This window comes from Mauremys reevesii, linkage group 13 (assembly GCF_016161935.1).
Source record: "Mauremys reevesii isolate NIE-2019 linkage group 13, ASM1616193v1, whole genome shotgun sequence".
NCBI lineage: Eukaryota > Metazoa > Chordata > Testudines > Geoemydidae > Mauremys > Mauremys reevesii.
In genome coordinates, this window is record NC_052635.1 from 29,379,658 (window position 1) to 29,403,836 (window position 24,179).

General features: G+C 48.8%; 1 protein-coding gene across 8 annotated transcripts in view; it reads left to right on the forward strand.

Annotated features, from left to right (window-relative positions):
• Positions 1–24,179, forward strand: part of PLCG1 (phospholipase C gamma 1) — a 96,689-nt gene that overhangs the window by 36,180 nt on the left and 36,330 nt on the right. For all 8 annotated transcript variants that reach the window (XM_039498720.1, XM_039498718.1, XM_039498717.1 and 5 more), the window contains 5 exons: positions 6,047–6,199; positions 7,122–7,215; positions 7,998–8,045; positions 21,943–22,027; positions 23,593–23,676. In XM_039498720.1, the coding sequence (XP_039354654.1) occupies positions 6,047–6,199; positions 7,122–7,215; positions 7,998–8,045; positions 21,943–22,027; positions 23,593–23,676 (464 nt within the window). The remainder of the gene's footprint in view (positions 1–6,046; positions 6,200–7,121; positions 7,216–7,997; positions 8,046–21,942; positions 22,028–23,592; positions 23,677–24,179) is intronic.

A 24,179-nucleotide genomic window follows, 5' to 3' on the forward strand; every position in this document is an offset into this window, starting at 1 on the left:
ATACATTGAGCTGAACTCTCCATGGAGTTACTTCTGACTGAAATTAGTGCAGCTGAGAGCAGAGGTTGGCTCCTTGTGCATTAATTACTGGGGGGTGGGGGTAGAGGGAAGAATGAACAACATAGAGAGCTTTGAGGCAAACCATATCTTCACTGCTGCTCTTCAATACAAGGAAGGCCCCCCTGTGTTAAGGAAGAGGCCCTGAATGGAATTCCCCTTGTATCGCAGACTCTGAGTGGTGATGAGATTGGTAGGTAGACACATGGAAACAGTGTGTTTGGAAGAATTATTTTTGGATCTGTTAGTCCATTTGATTTATATATATAAAGTTTGGTGCTCTGTGTTGACTCAGCTGACAGTGCCGTCGGGATTCCTGTGACTAGACAGAGGTGGTGGGTCTACTTTGGCTTAAAAGGAGGTGGGAAGAGAAGTGTTACAAAGAGCCTTGTACAGTCCTGAATGGGAGAACTGATCCCCTCTCTGGGAACTGGCAGGGAGTTGAAGGTTGTGGGCTGGAGAGTCATTAGCGATTCTTGCTACAGGCTAGCTGTGCCCTGTGCCAAACAGGAGACACACAGTGGTGTACGCCAATCAACTTCATGGCGGTTTGTAGCCCTGTCAGAAATATGGGTTCTTCCAAGACAGCCAGGACAGGTGGCAACCCTAAATAGTTGAATCAGCAGTTGGGAGATCAGCTGCACCCTTTGGGTGGGTTACACTGAAACGTGTGTGCACGTATGGGCGTTCAGTGACAAATGGATCCAAGTCGTGGCCTTTCTTTCCAATGTTTTAACGATATTTGTAATCTCCCCCACTGGTAACAGATGAAGAGTTCCTCCAACTGCAAGTTCCAGGTTACTTGAGTTGCGGTTAGTAAGGTGTTCCTTGGCGTGGTTTGATACATGGTCAGGAGTGAACACGCTTGTTTGCTGTCCTGCCCAGAGCCTTCTGCCTGTGCTGCTGTTGGCTGATGTGTCAGATTTCCACCCAGCCAAAGAAACTGCACTAAAATGAAGGGCCATGTTACTCCCCTGTCTGTGCAGTGAGTGGAGCTACACCAGGGTAGAATTACAGCCTACGTTTGCAGTAAGCTGTATTCTGAATTGCTTGGAAACATTGGGTGTCTAGAAAATGTGACTCACAAATGTCATTATTCGGTTCCCCTGAGGATTAAAGAAACACTTTTCCAGGAAGCAAGTGGTTCTTGTTTTTTGAGGGTAATCAAAATCCTTTCCCAGAATCTGCTCTGGGGAAGGCAGACAGTGAGGTGTCCCCATGCCCTCCTGCATTCAGATCCAGCCAGTCTAGCTCCATTTACAGTGAACCCATCCCTGTCCTATCTTGGCACAACTTAAATAGATCACATCGAATTTGAAACCTCTTCATCCCGTTCCTTGTTCTAGATGCTGTCTTAAAGCGAGATCGCTTGGCTGGGTGTGTTGAGAGGACCGTAGCTGGGATGTTCTGGAGCTCCATTCCGTGTTGGGAGTGCCTACTAGCTTGCACTGTGTCCCCGCAGCATGGCACTGGGGCAGCCGAGTCTGAGGTGGGGAGGATTTCCACAGCCGTAAGCCTGTTCTTGTGCCCCAATCAGTGTGATCCTGCAGGCTGTTGGCATTCATTATAGCTGCCTGCTGTCTTCACGCTGATACGGTTTGGGCACTCAGGTTCTAACTGAAGTTTAACTTGCCCCCTTTCGCTGCTGCCTTTCCGCCGGACCTTTCGCCTGGGGGAAACAGACTGACGTATCGGCTGTTCATAACCTGAGATGAATGTATCATATATGACAAATGTAAGATCTGCACCATGAGGTTCTTGGTGCTAGCCCTGACTGTTGTGTAGCATCTGAGGTCCGCCCACGTCTCGGGTCCAGCCCCAGCAAGTGGGATTCCACTAAATTAACGAAGGCTTATAGTGATGAGCCCCCAGCTGGCAGAACCAGAAATAGCCGTTGGCAGTCATGCTGGTGATTTTGGTGATGTGGGAATCTGTTACCTCGTCAACGGGCTGTGAGAGGGCCATGATTTTCAGTCACTGCCGCCTTCATCTCGGGTTGCTTCCTTCTTAGATTTGTCCTGTTGTGCAGTCATTTCCATGTCCCATAATGATATGGTTATGTTTGCCCCGGAGCAAAGTTGGGATTTTCTGTGTGAGCCAGATCCAAAGCCTGTTGAATTCATGTAGCAAGCGAAAGTTAAACCCTTTAAATTGGGACAGGTGGCCACCCTGTATCCTCCTTCCACCTCCCTCCTCACCCGATCCTAATCAGGGGCTTGTGTTTCTTGAAATGCTTCATGACAAGGATTCCAGTTAGGGTTTGGTTTTGGTAGCTGACTTTGCTTTTCATACCTTTTTAAAATATTTGCTCTCTGGTAGCTGCTGAGCAGTAAAATACGAGAGATTTCCTGTTGGGTTGTGGGGATGGTTCCTTTTTGGAAGCAGGACAGACCTTGGATTCAGTGAAACCTCACTCTGGTTCTGTAGGGAATAAGCCACAATTAGAACACGGAAGGTTTTGTTTTGTTGGTTCCTGCATTGTGCTTTTCCTGTGGCCGGTTGAGTGCCGTCCAGATGTGTTTGGTATTCAGCCATATCTGGCTGGGCGAAGGCCAGAGAAATGTGCTGGTGTTGCATTAATGAACAGTGGCTCTGGCAAGCTGAGCTTGCAGCTCTGCAGATGTATACAAACGCGGAGGCACCTGGCACCATTCAGGGAGGCAGAGGCCAGTGTGATTCCTATTCATCACTAGACTTGCTAGGGGAATCCATGCAAGGGAGGCGTGGACAGAAGTGGCTTGTGTGATCTATTTTGAGTGGGAATGGTTGCAGGGAAGAGTGAAAGGGACACTGGTCAGTAGTTTAAACCAAAGAATATGATGGTTTTAAAAACAGCTCGTAATTAGGAGAGGAACAGATTCTGAATACATGGCGGCTCCAAGGCTATGGAACTTTGTTAAACTGGATTTGATTAAACTGAACTGCAGGTTGTATGTTCATTTCCATAATTTCAGGGAGGAAAAACCTTATTTATACTATTATTATTATTATTTATTTGTTTTGTTCTCTTGGGGGAAAAAAACTACAGCCTTAAATAGTAAAATGATTCTAAGAGGCGGTTACACTTGTGAGGGGAACTGTTTGAAAATGTGAGCATGAAATGTTTAGGAACTCAGAATAATCTTAACTCTGCCCCCATGTCCCACTGCTCTTGTATATTATCCATATCTGGCAGATAAGAAATGCTTATGATTGAGTATGGCAATTGGACAAGGCTTTGCATTGGTTGTGTAACGGACACAAATAGTTCTGTATCTTTTGCCAATGAAAGTGTTATTCATTGTGTGCAACATACATTCTACTTCTGTCTGGAAGAGCTAAGGTGCTAATGTGTCTCACTTAGTTTGGTGAGTAACACACTTACAGTTAGATTTGTGGTTAGTGTTGCTAGAGTGGATGAGATCAAAGTGGTTGGCTATAGAGGTTGGGCTGTATGACTTACAATGTTAATTACCCTTCACCTCATGTAACACGTGGATTCTCAAATTGGGGAGGGGATCACATTATGATCACCCCCCCTTTTTTGTGGCCAGACTTGAGGATGAAGGTCCCAAAACACTTTTCTGTTTTACACGAGATCACTGCATAGAAGGGTTGAGAACCACTTACAATGTGTGGAATAGTGATACTTGTAGAGGTGCTGGTGATGGCAATAGATGTGGCTTTTCAACTTCCGTTGAAATGGTGGATATAGACTGTGTGTGTGTGTGTGTGTGTGTGTGTTAGTAAGAGAAAATCTTGATAAGGTCTTGACTCTATTTGGAAGGGTTTTGGTATCTAGGATAAGAGCTGAGATGTCAGCATGGCAATCTTGGGAAGGGGCTGAGAACTGGAGGAGAAAAGAAGACTGGTCCAGTGGGAATTGTCTATAGTGGGCAATCGGTGCACAGGATGGTATGTCAAGTATCAAATGGCGTAGCAGAAGGGTGCAGCTTTCAGCATCATGGCAGAGCATATACAGTGTGCCAATGTGGACTGTGTCAGACATTTTGGCAGGGATTTGGAAGCTGTGTGAAGGCCCATTTGCAGTAATTTACCCCTGTGTTTCCAGCCAAACGTAACTTTAAAAGTAAACTTCAACCTTGCTTTGCTTTCACATTTTTAAAAAAAGGTCTAAGAAGCTCCCTGTCCCTCAAATTATAGATTTGAACTTTAAAACCGCAGCTTAACTAAACTGGGTGGGAGAGTGTTGTGGTATGGGAGTTTCCTGAGACTTTTCCTCTCTCAAAAAGTATAATACATGATCAGTGACACCGTGGTGTACGTGTTTTTGATCTGCCTGGATTTTGACTGATGTATTAAACTATGTCCAGTTCAGATCTTTTTGACCCTCTTCCATACTGTCGGTTCACATGCAGGCTTGTTAAAGTTCGCAGCTGCATGATGAGCTGTAACAGAGTATGAGCAACCAGGGTTTATAAACTCAGTGGCATTCTCAAAGTGTAGAAAGTGTTGTCCTGACTATGTCCAAAGCTAACCCACCTGACTTCACACCAAAGGCACCATCCTTGTTGATTTCAGCGGAGTAAGCTGAGTTCAGAGATTCTAGGCCAAACCATATTTGATGGATCACCTGAGTGAGGAGGGGGCTGTGGGGAAAGAGAGTTGGAAAACATTAAAAAGTGCAACCTCAAGTAGCCCCTGTGTGAACAGAACTGGTGGATCTCAGTCCAGTAAAAAGGGATCCCACCACAGAAATTTCCACCACCACAGTTGACCCTAGCTGAGAGTCTCTTAGCTGAGAAACCCAGGACTGAACAAGTCCCGGAGATTGAAATGCCCGCTCAACCCCTTTGAGAGCAGGGCTCAGGTGCACAGCTGAGGCGAGAGGAAGCTTGCACTCAGGCACTGGGGCTGGCTGTGCAAGGCTCTGTAATCCCCATCAATAAACACAAGCATCTTAAGGAGGAGAGAAGCAGGTCAGGATAAGAACAAGGAAAGGGGTTAAAAAAACTAGGGGCCAAATGCTCCCTGTGCCAGGCTTGGCGTAGGAGGTAATGCCGGGGTTGTTGGGAGGAGTCCTCCTTTGCCACCTCTCCGGGCTGTGGAGCAGCAGTGGAATTGCTTCGATTCTGCTACCGACTGTGCGGAAGCAGGGCTAGGCCCAGGTGCTGTTGCTCCCTGGCTCTGCAGGGAGCTATGCTGGTGGATCCGCCAGTCCCCACGTCACTGTGCGGAGACGTCAGAGAAAACTGGATTCCAGTGCATGTGGAACACAGACACCTATGCTGCAGAGGGTCATTAAATTGCCCCCACACCACCATCCCTGCCCAGACTCCTTGTCCTTCCGCAGAATGGAGCGGGATTTATTGCAGGTGAAGCAATGCTGAATGGTTTTATAAAGCAGCCTCCCCATCTCGGCCCTTCAGCTTATCCTGGCAAATGCAATTTGTTACATCTGGATTTTCAAAGAGCTAGGTGCCCAACTCCCCTAGGCCTTGTCTAGCACCAACAGTGTGTAATGGCTGCTGATGTCACCTGTGTAGCCAGACCCTTGGATAATGACAGTCACGTTATCGGTGCCCTTCCCTGGGCCTTCTCTAGTGACTAAGGGATCCAGGGGCCTTTCCAACAGCCGTGGTGCCAATGAAAAGTGCAGGCCGCAAGGTTACTAGAGAGGGCAGCCTACTTGCACAAGCCTAGGGATCGCATGTATCTGTAGGGCATTTGTAGTACTTTACAGCTTCAAAACACTGAGTGGCCATTTACTAATGAATCCTCCAGACACTGGCTAGGCTAAATCACAGCCAGTTTTGCAGAAGGGAAAGCTGAAGTGAAGTGATTTGGCTGAGGTCATGCAGGAATCTGTGGCAGAGCAGAGAATTCAACTTCAGCCTCTCCAGTCCTAGGCTAATGCCTAACCATTGGGCCATGCTCTCCTCTCCCCTGTTCCCGCCTTCATTGGTGTGTTTGAGAACTCAGATACCCCATGGCTGTTCTGCTACATTTTCAGTCCTCTCATTTCCTTTTCCTTCCTCTTTCCCCCCAGTCGACATTCGTGAAATCCAAGAGATTCGTCCAGGAAATAATTCCCGAGATTTTGACCGATACCAGGAGGATCCCTCGTTCCGGTCAGACCCGTCTCACTGCTTCGTCGTCCTCTATGGAATGGAGTTCAGGCTGAAAACTCTCAGCCTGCAAGGTGGGCAGTCCCCTGTGTTCGCTTTGCATTTGCAGGGTCATTTCGATTGCATGCTCCTCGGGGCATTTAACTTAAGATCAGTGCCAAAGGCAGTGTAGCCGTTCTCATTTCGGTTTAAGGGTGGCTTGTTTCAGATTAGCGGGGGTCAGTTAGGAACAGGTTTACGCTAAAACTGAGACAAGCCACTCTAAACAGCCTTCGGCACCCATTTCCCTATTTCGGTTTACAAACTAATTTAAGTTAAATCGGTGCAGCTTTCTCCTGTAGACAAGCCTTGGTGGGCAGCCGTGCTGGCTTCTGCATATGCAAGACAACTGTGTCTTCTACACGGCGATTGCACAGGGAGAGAGATGTTATTTTCTAGCTTCAAAGAGGATACAGCAAACAATGGGGAGGTTAAAAAGAAATCCGCGCACATTCTAAAAATAGCTGTCGCTTGTGTCTCAAGAGCAGCTGAAATTTGCTCCTTGAAAACAAACGGGCACCGAGAAACCCCAGGGCCTTGTCAGCGAGGTGGCTTAGAATGCTGAGCATGGAGGTGAATAGGAACCGACCAGTCATGTGTATTGAGAGAGATGTGGGTGAGAGCTTAGTAGTGAGAGCTGATGGCTGGAGACCGGCAGACAGACGTTATGGGGAGCAGGAGAGGATCAGAGATCAGCAAGGTGGGAGTTACTGACAATGCAGGGAAGGGATGGGTACTGAAGGGGAGAACAGACAGGGGTGCTGTATTTTTTTATATTAGGCAATGGATATAAAGAGGGGTTGACACAGATCCACCTTATGGTGATGTTTAGGCCCCTGGCCTGGCTGGATCTACTTCCTCCTGCCATGCTGCAGCTGTGCCGGGGCTTCCTCCATGGAAGCCAGGGTCAGTGCGGCTGCCTCGTTCCTTCATGAGCCCTGTTCTTTATTTTCACAGCCACATCCGAGGATGAAGTCAACATGTGGATCAAAGGGTTAAACTGGCTGGTGGGGGATACTCTCAGGGCCCCCACCCCTCTGCAAATCGAAAGGTAAGGCAAGCATCAGGGAGGTGAGGAGCTAATGACACCATGGCGGGCACAGGACAGGCAGCCGCTCTGCTGGCTTCCCCCTCACCGCTCTGCTCAAGCACCTGACTTGGCAGCAGCGTCTTTGCTTTGGTCCAGTTTGTCCTCAGAGTTCTTCTCCGCCAATGCCCTTCAGTCCTCGCCCTACTCCCATTCTCTGCAGCTCCAGACACCATGGTCTGCGCCAGGACGGCTGTCTGTCCTGTCCTGCAGCATCCCTGCAACCCCACCCTGCTCTGCCAAGGCGCCCGAATCCTCACCAGCAGCATCGCCTCTTCCAGGCATGCTTTTGTGCTGAGTCACCTCAGCAGTCCTGCCAATTGTGTGGGACCCTCTGGGATCTGAGTATGGAGCCACTTCGAGCTTGGACTGAGAGAGGCCCACCTCATTCCACTTACGAACTACAAAGGGTTTGAGCCCAGAGCTCCCTAAGCAAACGGTTTCATTGCATTGACCTGCTGTGGTACGTGATCCTCCTGCTCATGATCAGGATGAGCCTGATCCTGCATGCAGTAGGGGTTCTGGGTGCATAAAAAATGTCAGAACACAGGTCTGCAGTAAGAAACTAACCTGCTTCACAGGGGAGCAGCCAGGCATTCTGATGGGAGCGGGGAGATGACATCAAAGGGAGTTGAGGACAATTCAGTACCTGGCAGAATTAGGCCTGGAGACAATGTTTGATACCGAGCAATCAAGATTTATGTAGTAAAACGAGTGTGTGTTTGTGTTTGTGTTTTTCCTTTCAGGTGGCTCCGGAAGCAGTTCTACTCGCTGGATCGCAACCGAGAAGACAGGTAAAGAGAGAGGAGCTCTTGTTTATGCAGATTTATGAATTTAGAAAAGTTGGGCCTGTTTTACTCAGTGCTAAAGTCTCAGAATTGAAGACGTCTCAGGCGCTCCTCCCTGGGCATAAACTGAGAAATGCATTTAGAAACCAAACGTGTAATAAGGGTGTTTGAGCACCTCCTACTGGTGCTGTCCCGCCTTCTAAAGATCAAAACTGAGGGCTTGGCTACACACACATTTAGTTGGTGTCAAGCTGGGGTGTAAATTTACCTTGCACTAGCCTCCGGTGCATTAACTGTCCATGTGGATCTTGCTGATAGCACATTAACGATTCCTTAGTGAGCTTTGATCTACCCGGCTTTGGCATGGGACTAGTTCAAGGCTCACTAAGGAATTATGAATGCATCAGCAGGGTCCACAGGGGCCATTCATTTCAAGGCAGGCTAGTGTGGGGTAGATTCACACCCAAGTTCATTGTGAACAAAATGTTGGTGTAGACAAGCCTTAAGACACAGTCATGCAACTCTTACTCTGGTGAGCAATTCTGTTGAAGTTCATGGGGCTTGCTGATCTGAGTGAAGCTTGCTCATCTGAGCTAGGCTTGTAGAATCAGGTTCCTAATTGGTAACAGTGATAGCATACGGGCTTAGTGTATTGGTGTTTCCCTCTGACTTTTAAAGGGCTTTGTCAGTTTTAGCTGAAGTCCAAAGCGTGGGCTGTGTGGTTTTTGTTTTTTTTGAGAGGCTTTATATACCCTAAGAGGAGTCTAAATCTTTTCATGGTTATTTGAAATACTCCATGTAAAGAGTTTTTTTGTTTTCTATTGATCCTGTGGAACTCTTTGCCAGAGGATGTTGTAAAGGCCAAGACCATAGCAGGGTTCAAAAAAGAACTAGATAAATTCATGGAGGATAGGTCCATCAATGGCTATTAGCCAGGATGGGCAGGGATGGTGTCCCTAGCCTCTGTTTGCCAAAAGCTGGGAATGGGCGACAGGGGATGAATCACTTGATGATTATCTGTTCTGTTCATTCCCTCTGGGCACCTGGCACTGGCCACTGTCGGGAGACAGGATACTGGGCTAGATGATCCCTTGGTGTGACCCACTAGGGCCATTCTTATGTTCTTATGACCCATTCCCTGCAGTTAGGAATACAAAACACCACGGTATTGGGGTCTCCTGGGAACCAGCAAGGGAAACTGAGCCATGGAGCCCCAATTGTCTCTGCTCAGAGAACCACACCGTGCAAAGCAATGTACAGCAGCAACAGCCCAATCGGTGCTAAAACCTTTTATTTGGGTTACTCTCCCCGCCCCTCAGCCCCCAATACCCCCTTGTTTCTCACTCACTTGTCTTGTCTTTTAGACTGTGAGCTCTTTGGGGCCTGGACTGCGCCATTGACAGTGTGTTTGTGCTGGTCCCATTTCTTGGTGGGACTCCCTTTCCCCTACCGTGAGGAGGGCTGGTCTGAGGTCTGGGCACCATGTAAGCCCCGCTGGGATTTCAGTGGTGTGTAGATTTGTGCACAAAGGTGAATTTCACCTGGTGAGAGGAGCTCTGCCCTCTGAACTCTGCCACTGCTGACATGAATTTAAATGGGTACAGTGTTCTTGTTCAGTCTGCCCTCCGCACCAGAGTCAGCAGCCCTCTCCTCTTAGGGCACTGTTCCCTGCCTCCTTTCATTTTCCATGACGTGGTTCTCCTTAGTGATGTTAACAGAGCACATTAACCTTTCGCTATTGATTTTTTTTTTTAAGTGCCTTTCCCCTTGAGATGTGAAACATTCGTCCATTACCGCTGAACAGTGAGAGAAGGGGGTGCGGGGGAAGGCTGTGGAGGCATTGCTCATGCAGCAGTGTGTGTCCTCAGATTACAATAAGAAACCTGCTGGACTCCATCTGCCAAAGGGTTATATCTGCCCCCCTTTATTTATCTAGACATTAATGCCATGCTTATTGCCATGGTGACTGAGCACCTGATGGGATTAAATATTCCAAAGGATCTCCTGTTTGTCCTTTTGCCGTTCTGCTGATTGTGTTGTATTGCGGTAAGGCCAGCAAGTTCCACGTTCCACCCTGAGGCTTGTTACTCTAATCCCTGCAGGAAGCCACTGCCACGCTCATGGCGCAGCAGCCCGGGACGTCTCTCCCGTGCTCGTGAGCTTTGCTTTTGCTCCGTGGCATGTAGCTGTCTTGGGGATGTGACAGATGTGTTTGTATCATGGTGGGGTATCATGGGCACTTTCACGGAAGGCCTTGAATACCAGAACTCTGCATTTAGTGGGAGACCAGTGGTGTGAACAGATCCCTTGGGGGCATCCGTCGTCCTCTGACATTTCACATCTCCTGCTGATCTGTGCCCTGCCAGGGGAGAGCCTGCCACCTCTGTCATGATTGCCCACTCTCTCTTCTGCAGTCTGTGAACCTGTTTTTCAGCTGCAGCTCATTCTGACCCAGTGCTGGCTCTGGGTAGAAACAGGCCTATGAACTCAAGCAGCCTGGGCGTAATCAAAGCTGGCCAAAATACAAGGCAGAGCATGTATGAGAGAGGGAGGGGAGTGCTTCATGTTGCTTGGATCCGGATGGACTTGTGTCCGTATATCATGGCGTAGTGAGAGTGTTGCCTCGTCCATTCTGAATGTGCCACTTAGAGGACTGGAGAGGTGATTAATGCTTGTGCAGCAGAGAGGAACGGAAGTGTTGTCTTTTTAATATATTCCAGCAGCGCTAATGCACTTAATGGACCTCTGTAATTGTTACTTGTTTTTTTAAATATTTTAAAACTCTTGTTTTCCTGTTTCCGCTGCTCCTTGTGTGTTCTTGGGGGCTGAGGGGAGCAAAGATACAACTGATAAGTTCATTTAAACAGAGTCCTTGTTAAAGTGAGGGCTAATGGGATTTCTCTTTGTATGAGAGGGTTAGAGCCAAATTACCAGGCTCAGGCCTCCAAATCTAAATGCCAGCTATATCTTTTGCATGTTTAGCTGGCCTCTGTGTGTGAAAATTGGATGTTTGGGTGCTCAGCAGTTCAGTGGATAGATGCAAAACAGGTGCAGAAGTAGAGGTACAGATTTGGAAGCTAGATTAAAGAGAGATGAAAACACGGCCCTTAGTTCAACGGCTCCAGTCACACACCCAGCTGCTTTAAAGAGACCATCAGATAAAATGTGGCATAAAATTTTAGATTTTCTGTACTTACTTGTGCATACATACACGCACACCCTGACCCCTCCCTCCACCCAGAAGCCACCCGAACAGAACATGAATTCTTTCCATATCTAAAACCCAGAAGACATAGTCTTTAAATATATAATCTCTCCATGGCATTTGAAATGAAGTGAAGAAAAGAAACTTTCTCCTTCCGTGTTTGCCAGTGGTAGCATCAGGCAAGTCACTAGAAGCCTTCAAATGAAATTGACTAAAAGCAAAATGCGTAAGTGACTAGTCTCCTTCTGTTATCCAAGTTGTGAGAGGTGCAAAATGTTAAGCCAGGAGCATGAAGAGTGAAAGTAAATGAGGTTTTAGTTCCTTCTGTTTTATAACAATCTTACGTACTGTCGGTAAAATAGTTGCAGAGGTTGTGGGGAGTTAAAAAGTATGGGGTGAAATCCTGGCCTCAGTGGGGAGTTGTAACATTCGTTTCAATGGAGCTGGGATTTCATCCATGGTTTTGAACCTGAAAATGGTTTTTAAAAAGGGTGCAATGCGCTGTTTTTTTTTTTTAAATAATGGTCTTTAAAAATCAGCAACAAACCAACCATCCATTGTAGCAGGTTCTTGGAAACTGAAAAATAACATCCCCATCACCACCACTTACTAGAGACCTCGTCCTTCGAGCAGGCATGCATTTAGTCACATACACGTTGGCTTCAGCAGGACTACTTGCATGTGTACCGTTAAGGCAGGTGTGTAACCAACTGCACGTGCAGGACCTAGTTTTATACCAACTCTTTTAAAACCAATGGTGTGTAAATAATCCTCCCCCCCAACCCTCTGTTGCAGGTGCTGTAGGACAAACCCCCCGAGTCTGGCCGAGGGGTGTGTTTGTGTGCATCCCAGAAATATACACACACACACAGTGGCTGTTCAGGTGTTATTTGGTCACTGTTTTTGGTAGGGGGGGAGGATGTTAGTTTTTTTCCTAAATATGATCTAGAAAACACCGTTTTGCCTGTGGTTATGAAAAATTGCTCCCTTTGGGGTGAAATGACAGTGTCAGGTTACAGAGAAGTTTGGGATTGGTGTTTCAAGTTTTGCTCTGATTGCACCTATGTATAAATACCTTTTAAAAAGCCTAAAACCCAGTTTATTTTCTCTGTGTTGAGATTTAAAATAAAAAAAATCCGTCCAAGGCCCTAGGCACCTTCACATAATTAATAACACAGTACATAAAATCCATATCTAAGCTGGTTCCTCCTGCCTCAAGCAGTGAGGGGAACACTGGGTACGTCTCATTGTGGTGTGGTGGGTTCCTTTTTTCCTCTTAGACCATAACAGCTGGGCTGACAGCTTCAAAGCTGCCAACACCCACTCCGGGTCTGTGCTGCAAACCCACCCTCCTCTGTCGTCCTCCACTCCTGCTAATGTTCCATTGGAACAAGTAGTCTTGAAGATGCAGCAGAACGCTTCAGTGAACCAGCTAAACAAAAACCTTGCATGGAAACCTCCTCTCTTGGTGTGAAGATGATACCCTTGCAGGCTTCCCTTTCCTTCCCTTCCGTCAGTCATGTCCTTCCTCTTCTGGGGGTAAGGTTCATCCTTTTCTGGTTTCCCTCCCACGTTGGAAAGCAGTAACCTGGCAGACATAGGGCTCTTGGCTCACCCAGTGAGGCCTGGAAATAATAAATAGATAATTTCTGGGTTCCATTTCCTGACCTAATCACTGGAGCCTGAGCATCAGGCCCTTAAGACTGGTCCTCTGTGAGCTGCATCTCTGGAGTGTAGCTGAAAAGGGGTTTAACTGGATTAAATCAATCCTTTCCTGTTGTACTATCAAGGGACTCTCTGCATCCCTCTCCCTGGGGAGTAGATCAGCACCAGCATGTTGCCAGGAGCAGACAGGTTCTCTGCCAGCAAATCATCATCTGAAACTGACTTGCTTGGGCTTTGTGAGTCAGCATTTGGCTGATCACAAATCTGAGAGAATTATTAGATGGGGGAGGGGGAGTTCCCTTCTGAATGTCAGTCTGCACTGGTTGCTGTACCTGGAGACTGTGTGGGCACGTTGGCTAATTAGCTGGGTGGCTGTTGTGCAGTGAGCAGGGCAGACTGGGTATCACATTTCCATCTCTGGAGCCCATACATATGCTCACGCTTTCGCTGCCTCCATCCCACACTCTTTCTGCCTCTCGCTGCCTTGACTATCCATCAGCCGCTCCGCAGGTCTGCAGAAGGAACTGTGCACGCTAGGTGGGCAGGCCTGTAGACTCCTACTGTATCTCAAATAACAGTGCCAAGGTCTGCTAGGCCTCTCCAGCTGTAATCGGTGTGGTCCTTTGTGAGCAGAAGGGGGGTCAAAGGCCCTATGGATCCCCAGCTCTGGGGAGCAGGGAGTGCTGGCTCACTTTCCCCCTTTCCTTGGGGCCTGTTGAAGCCCTTCGGTGAGGCGGGGGGTGTGAGAAGGTCATTAGTCAGGATGAACTTCAAGGCACATCAACTCCTCCCTATTACTGCTTTTCCCCCTCCTATCCCCAGCGAGGGAAAGTGGTGGGCCAGGTGCTGGGACTGCATCCTGGCATGGAGCTGTGGGGGAGGGGGCAAGCAGCCCTGGAGCCAGTGAGGAAACAGGGATAGCACCAACCTCTTGTTGATCCCCAAGGCAGGCTGGCTTGGAGATTTGGCTTTCCTGCCCTCTCTGCATACTGGGGGAATACTGCAAATGAAACCTCTTGGAGTTCCCTACCCCCGCACAGGCTTTTCCCAACATAGGGGCAATCTGGGCCTACAATTCGAGCTGTGAGTGTGTCTCACTGAACTGGTCACTTCCAAGTCCCAGTGGCTGCAGGAGGTGGGTGGGCAGGAGCCAGCCGTGGCTTCCAAGCCCCAGTTTTAAAAGGGGCCAGTTTGGCTGTCGGCAGGTGGGCTCAGACTTCTCGCTTGTTTCCCAGAGCTGTTTGCCGTTGCTCCCAAGAACCTCACCCAGGCTGGCTTGCGCAAGGATCTGAGAGCGTGGGCAGTGCTGTAGCACCAAGTCCAGTGTGATCTAGTGACTGATGACTAGTGCTCAGGGGCGGGGGAGTGAGGTTGATAAGTATCTTGTGACACAGTCCTTACGTGCCTGTTTATCATCCCTCTCCTGTGGGTCAAGACAGCTGGGTTCTTCCCTGGGCTCCCAGAATGGCCTGCTCAGAGAATTGGAGTTTGTTGTATAGGCATGTGGGCTGGCTCTCAGCTGCCATGGATTATAACAGGCTGGGATCCATGCTGAGTGTGCTGTGTCTCTTGTCCTCTCTCTCTGAGCTCTTCGGGAGTCTCTGGCTAAGCAGAGGGCCCTCGCGGTGGGGAGAAATTTCTGCTAAGTTCTCCATTGGCAGGGTGCGCGGTGGGTGGGTGTGAAATGTATGTATATATATATATAGTGGGGAGGGAATGGAAAGCAAACACATACACACATCATCTGTTTCTCATGCATGCATCATGGAAAATAAGAGTGGGGAGGCTGGAAAAAGACAGACTGTGCCAGTTAGAGCAAATATTTAAAGATATATGAAGAGCTTGTCTCCGCCTCTGACTGGTGGGTTTCAGATCTTATCTCTCTCCCAAATAAGATTGCTGCCTGGCTCAGTGCCTGTGGTACAGTAATTGGATAAACTTTAGTCTTTCCCATGTGGGTGTATTTATTGTATATGAAAGTGAGGGTGTAAGAGCCCTGGCTAGAGCCCCGCATGGTAGGAGCTGGAGCTCTGAAAGCTTCCCCAGAACAGCTCTGCCAATGTACCCTGCAGTCCTGTAACACCTCCTGCTGTCCCTGTCCCCACAGTGCTTCGTTGATGCATCTCACTTGTGACCACAGCACCTCTTCATGCTCCGGTCCTGGATGCCTAATCTCCTGGCTCCGCCCCTGCCCCTTCATCCTCAACTGCTGTGTCTCTTACTGGTCCAGTCCTGGGTCCCCACACACCGAGATCTGCCCCTCAGTCCTGACCCACTCAATCCCAGGCGCTTCCAGCCCTACACCTTGCTTTAGAAATTAACTGGTGTCTTGTTGGAAGATAGAGACAGGATGCCCCCTGTGAGTGAGAACCAGGTTCATGTCCCCTTGGGAGCTGGAACTCTTGTTCCTAGAGGTGAAGGCTAATGCCACTGCTACCTAGGGACAGGTTTTCTCTTACACCCTCCCCAACCCATGCACACACCTCTTCGTAAACCCCAAGCCTCACCTCTGGCAGGACTGAGATCACTATTGAATGCACAAAGTGCATATCGTGAATGGGGAGCGACAGGTCGGGGCCCACCTTCCTTGTGATCTGTCCTGGAATCTGATGGCTTCGGGTCATGGCTCTAGCATGTGACAGCTGCTTCCTGTGACCTTCATCCTTAGGTGTTCTGCTGGCTGTTGGTGATGGTCCCCTTCCTCTCCTCTTCCTTTTGCTGTTCTGAGTGAGGCCAGTTGATTGTCCCTGTTTCTTGGACCTAGGATGCAACAAGCATGTGATGTGATGGGTGGGCAGGGATGTCCTGGTGAGAGGGTTGTGATGCTTGTGGAGAAAGCTCTACAGGGAAAGTCACGCCCTGGTTGTAGCACTGTAGCTGAGCTGGTGGCAAGGACGCCCCTAGCACAAGCCATGCCCTTAGGGTTGCCAGGTGTCCGGTTTTCGACTGGAATGCCCTCTCGAAAAGGGACCCTGGCGGCTCCAGTCAGCAACGCTGACCAGGCTGTTAAAAGTCCAATTGGTGGTGCAGTGGGGCTAAGGCAGGCTCCCTGCGGCTCCAGGAAGCAGTGGCATGTCCCGTCCCCGCCCCCCCAGCTCCTAGGTGTAGGGGCAGCCAGGAGGCTCCGCGCAGTGCCCCCGTCCCTAGTGCCAGCTCCACAGCTCCCATTGGCTGGGAACCACAGTCAATGGGAGCTGTGGGGGGCAGCGCCTGCGGACAGGGCAGTGTGCAGAGCTGCTTGGCCACGCTTCTGCCTAGGAGCTGGAGCGGGGGACATGCCGCTGCTTCCAGGAGCTGCCTCAGATAAGCGCCGCCCGGAGCCCTGCACCCTCTGTCCTGATCCCCATCCCGCTCTATGAACCCATCGGTCCCGTCAGTCCCCCGAGCCCCCTCCCATACTCCGAACCCCTCAGCTCCACCCCCCAGCACAGAGCCACCTCATGCACCCCAAGCCTCTCATCTCCGCTCCACCCCAGAGCCTTCACTCTCTCCCACATCCTAACTCACTGCCTCGGCCTGGATCCCCCTCCTGCACCCTGAACTCCTCTTTTCTGGCCCCACCCCAGAGCCCGCACCTCCTCCCGGAGCCCTCAGCCCCTCTCGCACTCCAACCCCCTGATCCAGCCTGGTGAAAATGAGCGAGTGAGTGACAGTGGGGAGAGCAAGCGACAGAGGGAGGGGGGATGGAGTGAGTTGGGGCGGGGCCCCTGAGGAGGGGCAGGGGTGCGGCAAGGGCGTTTTGTTTTGTGTGAGTACAAAGTTGGCAACCCTACATGGCCTGCTCTGCACAGGGCAGGCAGGAGAGAAGGAAGAGATGGATGAGCGCCTTGCCGTGCTCAACAGTGACCCCTACGGCCACTTTAAGGATCTGCACCAACAGTCTCCAAAGGGTATCCTGACTAGACCTTGGTCACAGTGCAGAGCCTCAAAGCTGGACAGCTGCGAAACACGATGGGATCCCCAGATGGGAACTGAGAGGACCCGCTGCTTCCCGAATTGGGGATGGCAGGGAAGGTAAAAGCAGCTGACGAACAAATGGCGGGATGATGACACAGGAACAATCTCCCTTGCCTCACCCCACCCTCCCCCATCCTGTGGCTCCTCTATTGTGATTCATTTCCTGTGGCTGATCCCAAAATAGGAGTCACAGGTGGCATTGATCCAGCCACTGTGTGTGATCCATCCTCCAGCATTTGGCACTGCGCTCCCTTGGAATCCCTTCCTCGTCTGACCCCCTTGCTACCACCTCGGATGCACGCTGAATCCCGGGCCTCCCGAGGCCCTCTGTTCGGGGCATGCAGGCCTTCTCTCTGGCTTCCCCAAGACCTTGCAGAGCTCCATTAAATATGTTCGTTCCCCATCTTTGTCGCACTCTCTTTCCAGAGGAAGCTGGGTTTGTGTGATTACCAGTGCTTAATTTGTGCCAGGGCTGAGCCCTGGCACCTCTAGGCTTGGCAGTTCATAGCCCGGCACCTCTGGGCTTGGCAGTTCATAGCCTGGCACCTCTGGGCTTGCCACATCAGTTATGAAAGTAAATAAATTGCTTAAGCCCCTGCACCTAATTCCTTGAGCCCTGGCACCTCTTTCATTACAAATTAAGCACTCGCCATTAGGACTAAAACCTCCTCCTGGTAGGGGAGGTGATGTTATTGATCCAGCTTTCTGGGTGACTCCGCGTCGCTGGCTCTGCAGTTTATTTGGCTGCTCGAAGGGGGAGGGTGGGGAGGGCTGGGGCTGTGTGTTGGGCCTGCTGCCTTTTTCTGCAGAATGATCTGACTCTCGCTCTCTGTCCTGTGAACAGAAGCGTGTCCTCCCTGCTGTGTAGATGGCTCCCAGGTTAGCATCACTTCGGGGCTGGTGCTGAAGGGCGCCTGCGAACAAGACACACGGCCTTCCCTTCTGGGTTCCTGTCAGACATGAGATGTCTCTGCACATCACTGTTCTGTGGGCGTCCATGCCCAGTCTCCCCCAGACCAACAGGGTCTCCTTGCTAGTAGTGTCATCAGACTCAGCTGGAAAACGATACCAAACTGTGTTCTGGCAGTTCCCGGTTGTGCTGTTCACGACGCCCACTTGTGCTGTCTCTCTCTAGGTTTGCCACCCAGTCTAGTCTCTTCCCACTTGGGGATCACCCAGGTTTCGGTGGGCGGTTTGAATCATCACACTGTGACTTTGCATTGCCTGAAGGACAAGAACTGAATGCCAGCTTGTTTTTTTCTTTTTGGCAGAGGCACGTAGGTTGTTCCTGGAGTAACTGCATGGGGAGTTGTAGGCCCAACCCCCAAGCCCTTCTTTGTGTGGGACTTCCATTGACCTAAGCGGGAGCATGGTGCACGGCTGGCTTGCTGATGCCACGCCTGCCTGTTGGTACATACTCTTGGCTCGTAGGCCCAAGGCTTTCCAACTTATTTCACTGGGCTATTTCCTCCAACTCTCAGCCAGTCTAGTCCTTAGTCTCTGTTAGGCACTAGGCCACTGCCTCATCAGAATCGGAAGACACAGTGAGCCAAACCTACTGAAGCCACCATAACCTGCCCATCAGTACTATTACCCTGATAGCCCCATGGGATGAAATTTAATAGTCTAAGGCAGCGTTTCCCAAACTTTTTTGGCCATGGAACACGTTTTAGCCTATTACGGAACACGTGTAATATTTTGTAGTCATTTGGTTTTCAAGTAAAAAAATTGCGTTATTTATGCTCAAATATATTTTATTTTCTAAAACAAAGCAAAAATACAAATTTAAAAGAACTTGAACTAACAATTTCTAACTGGAAAGCACGTATAAAGTAGTACAAAAATCAAGTGCAAGAGTCTTTCACAGAACACCTATTCACATCGTGCAGAACACCAGTGTTCCGCAGAACACAGTTTGGGAAATGCTGGTCTAAAGTCATGCACTTAGGGGATAACAACAAGAATTTTTGCTATAACCTTGGGACTTATCAATTGGAAATGGCAGAGGAGGAGAAAGATCTGAGTGTGTTGGTCAATCACAGGATGACGGTGAGCCACCTGTGTGACAGGTTTGCGAAAAAGGCTAATGCAATCCTGGGGTGCATCAGGTGAGGTATTCCACTGGAGACAGGGAAGCATTAATACGATTGTACAAGGCACTGGTGCGACCTCATTTGGAATGCTGTGTGCAGTTCTGGTCTCCCATGTTTAAGAAAGATGAATTCATACTGGACAGGTACAGAGAAGGGCTACTAGGATGATCTGGAGAACCTACCCTATGAGAGGAGACTTAAATAGCTTGACTTGTTTAGCCTAACAAAATGAAGGCTGGGGGAAGATATGATTGCTCTCTATAAACACATCAGAGAGATAAACACCAGGGAGGGAGAGGAGTTGTTTAAAATAAGGGCCAATGTTGGCACAAAAACAAATGAGTATAAATTGGTCATCAATAAGTTTAGGCTTGAAATTAGATGAAGGTTTCTAACCGTCAGAGGAGTGACGTTCTGGAACAGCCTACCAAGGGGAGCAGTGGGGGCAAAAAAACCTAATGTAAGAACAGCCATATTGGGTCAGACCAAAGGTCCGTCTATCCCAATATCATATCTTCCAACAGTGGCCAATGCCAGGTGCTTCAGAGGGAATGAACAGAACAGGTAATCATCAAGTGATTTGAATATTTTATCCTATTTATTAATATAATAAAATGTATGTAGATCATTCATAAAGACCTAAAGAACACTGTATGTAATACCTTGCACATTTAAGACTTTAAATACAGTAGTCTTAAAATGACGACTATAACATATCGGCTCTGACTTCAAAGGGCAATGAGTCACTTTTAGTGCTGCTTTCATAAGGAGAGTTTCTTGAACTATTTCCTCAACGTGCAGTTAATGTGCAGCGACTGATAAATTTTGGTTTTCGCTATACAATTCAGGGTGCTAAGGCATTTGTATGTGATACATTCACAGTCTGTGGTTGCTCATTCAAAAAATCTAGTGTTCTCAAATTGCATAGAATACAGATTTTTCTGAACAAAGAAGTTAGCATCAGGAAAGATAAATCTCATACCATTTAGTATTGTGTATGTAAAGGGAAGGAGCAGCTCCTAACATGAAATGTACCATTAATCTGCATTGAATAATTATGTTGTGTTGTTGGATTTCTTGGCTAATAAAGTAATCTCAATGGTAAAATGATTTTTCCCTAATAGGAAGAACAGGGAAATGAATTATCCAGTTATAAAATCAAAATGTAGACTTAAATGGGGATGGTTGATAAACTTGCATGTACAGATGATACTTATTTATCATGTTAGTTAAAATATATAACTACAACCTCTAACTTGTTTATATTAGTATAATTACTCTCTGGGAAAAAAAATTATATAATTAGGTATGGAAATAAGAACTTGTCTGGGGAGTGGTCCTGCTTTGAGCAGGGGGTTGGACTAGATGACCTCCTGAGGTCCCTTCCAACGCTGATATTCTATGATTCTATAAGTGATCCATCCTCTGTCGCCCATTCCCACCTTCTGGCAAATAGAGGCGAGGGACACCATCCCTGCACATCTTGGCTAATAGCCATTGATGAACCTATCCTCCATGAACTTATCTAGTTCTTTTTTGAACCCTGTTATAGTCTTGGCCTTCACAACATACTCTGCCAAGGAGTTCCACAGGTTGATTGTGCATTGCGTGAAGAAATATTTCCTTTTGTTTGTTTTAAACCTGCTACCTATTAATTTCATTTGGTGACCCCTAGTTCTTGTGTTATGAGAAGGAGTAAATAACTATTCCTTATTTACTTTTGCCACACCAGTCATGATTTTATAGACCTCTCTTATCTCCCCTTAATCATCTCTTTTCCAAGCTGAAAAGTCCAAGTCTTATTAATCTCTCTTCATATTGAAGCCGTTCCATACCCATAATCATTTTTGTTGTCCTTTTCTGAACCTTTTCCAATTCCAATGTATCTTTTTTTGAGATGGGGCGACCACATCTGCACGCATTATTCAAGATGTGGGCGTATCATGGATTTATATAGAGGCAATATGATATTTTCTGTCTTATTATCTATCCCTTTCTTAATGATTCCCAACATTCTGTTCGCTTTTTTGACTGCTGCTGCACATTGACTGGATGTTTTCAGAGAACTATCCACAATGATTCCCAGATCTCTTTCTTGGGTGGTAACAGCTAATTTAGACCCCATCATTTTCTATGTAAACTTGTTTCAAGACTGATAAGTTTTAGGAGGGGATGGTATGATGAGGTTGTCTAGAATGGCCCATCCTTGATTGCTATTAGCAAATATCTCCAATGTCCAGACATGAGACACTATCCAAGGAGGGCTCTGAATTACTATAGAGAATTCTTTACCAGGTATCTGGCTGGTGGGTCTCACCCACTGCTCTAAGATTAACTGGCATATTTGGGGTTGGGAAGGAATTTTCCTGCAGGTCAGATTGACAGAGACCTGGGGGTTATTTGCCTTCTTCTGCAGTGTGGGGCAAGAGTCACTTGCTGGTTTGAATTTGAGTAAATGATGGATTCTCTGTAACTTGAAGTCTTTAAATCATGATGTGAGGACGTCAGTAACTCAGCCAGAGGTTAGGGGTCTGTTACAGCAGTGGGTGGGCAAGGTTCTCTGGCCTGCGATGTGCAGGAGGTCAGACTAGATGATTGTGATGCTCCCTTCTGGCCTTCAATTCTCAGAGTAGCTCCAGGTAATTCAAATCTAGGGAACAATACAGCCTCCTGCAATGGCCCCTTGAGTACTCTGTATCCCGTTTCCAGCTTTAGGGGCTCACTGCACTGTGTGGGCATGAAAGCTTATATGGTTATGGATCTTCTCTTTAACCTACCCTGAGGACCGTCCCCGGCTTCCTGCCAGGCAGGGCTAGATGATTGGTGCCAGCTTGGGGTATTTTGGATGGTTACTTCTCCTTGCTCCCCTGTGGAAACGTTCTGCTTTATGGGCAGAGCATTGAGGTTTGGGGGTTGGGCTCTTCATTCCATGAAAGCAGAGTCTCTAACTGTGTGTGTTTCCCTCCTTCCTCTGTTGAGCTAGGATTTCAACTAAGGATTTGAAAAACATGCTGTCCCAGGTCAACTACCGAGTCCCAAACATGCGGTTCCTGCGAGAGAAATTAACGGTGAGTGCTCGGGCTTTACCATGACCGGTCGCAATCCCTCTCCCCGTCCCCACTTTAAACCCAAGGATTCAGAGACTGGTGTGTAGCAAAGCGATAAAGGGTCTCTTGCCTTGCTAGGCACCTATCTCTGGACCCGCGGCAGCCTTTTGTCTGATTTTTAAACCAGTCTCACCTGTGACTATAACGCACGTTTGAGTGCCAGGCTTCCCAGCCCTCCTGCAGTGAATGAATTGGTGCCAAATCCCCGTTCATGCCACTCCCTGGCCCCTATGTGGCCAGCTTGATTTTCTGACCTACCCTTTTTATGCCCCTCCTCACCAGCTGGTGTTTATTGGTCTCTGATCTTTCCCACATTTTTGTGGTCCCCTGCTCCCCGAGATGCTCCCATGCTCAGAGGTGGGGGTGCACATACCCATGCCGCCTGTCACACATCCTGTCCTGGCTGAACCGAGCGCTGCACGAGAAGAGAAGTTCAGCTCAGCAGGCTGCTGCCTGACCCTGCAGCCTTGTGCAAACATTGAGCTGATCTGGCCGCTGGCTGCATCAGGTCACCGTGGAACCAGGGATGGCCGGGTCGTGGGCACCTTGCAAACATGCTGCATTAGTGGGGGCAGGTCAATGATCATCTGGGATGATGGAGCTTTATCCACTCCTGTCCCATGGCCACTGAGCCCCTGCAGGCTCTGCCACCCATGCGATTGGCAGGCAGTTCTAAATGATGCCACCTGAGGATCTCGAAGCACACATGACATTGTTACATCTCACAAGACCACTGTGAAATAAGCCAGCATCAACCCTATTTTGTCGATAGAGGAGCTGGCGCATGGAGAGGTGAAAGTGACTTACCTGCAGCCGCAAGAAGTCGGTGGCGGAGATGGGGAATAGAACCCAGGAGTTCTGCGATCTCAGCCCCCTACCCTAGTCACAAGATGACCCTGCTCTTTAGTGCATGTCTGATGTGTGAAGACTCCATTTGATTCTCACTCGCCGGGGTTTGAATTTCCTATGAAGACTGCTGCTTCCTTCCCTGTAGCCTCCTGGCTGGGAGCAGCAGTGCGGAATAGGTTGCTTTTACTGCACTGAACTCTTTGCTTTGCAGATCTCCCGGCACCCACAGGGAGCAGAATATATCTGAGTCTCCTCCTGCTCCAGCTTGTAAGCTGTGGGGGAGGGTGTGAGCTTGGAGGCAGAGCATCTGGCATGCTGCTACAGCGGCAGGCGTATTCTGCATCAATTAGAGAGTTCACAGCCTGTGCCTTCTGCAGGCAGACGTATCGGTGAGACCCAGCCTTGGTGATGCTTCCTGGCAGAAACCCAGATCTGGGAGATCGGTTTCTGAAACATGTTTCTAGACCCTGTGTGGTGCCGTGGTGGGCCTCCTGGTTGCAGCGCATGAACGAAAGGGCAGTGGGCACAGTTGGGCGAAGCATTCGCTTTGCCCTCCCTGCAGGGACCATGTGCCTCTGCAGCAAGCCCCAGTGGGAGGAGGGCTGTCCATGCCATGAACGGTGTGGTGTCTCGGGTGATCACAGCCGCTGTCATATTTCTGCTCCTCTTGGCTGCAGGATGTGGAGCAGAGGAACGGGGATATAACGTATAGCCAGTTCGTCCAGATTTACCGGAACCTGATGTACGACGACCAGAAAACGGTGAGATGGCTCAAGTTCTCTGTAGTGGGGCTGCGGGGGGCAGAAACGGAAATGATGTGTCCAGAGCTCTGGCCTTTGTCTTTTTTGGAGGTTCTGTCCTCCTCCAACCATGTTTTTACTCCCATTCAAATACGAATGGGATGATCAGACACATCCTTGGCCCTTCCAAAGCTTAGAGGTTAATAACTTATCACTTTAGTGTGATTAGCTTATAGGTTCCTGATCTCTCTCCCGCTGATGAGATCTGAGCATTGTGGGCTAGTCTGTGGGCCTTAGCTGTGTCCGAAGGATGTTTAACAAAGCTGGGAAGATCCTGGTGAGAGACCAGGTCCAGCGGCTGCACTTAATCATTGCACTTGGTTCCAGAGGTAGGATGGAGCAAGGAAGACCATTGTTCTGCCATACATCTAAGATGGAGGGGCAGTGTATGGGGGACCCTCACTCCTGGAGTGTCCCTGGCGGCCTGGTGCAGCATTGCATTTGTGTGTCTGCCTCAGTTTCCC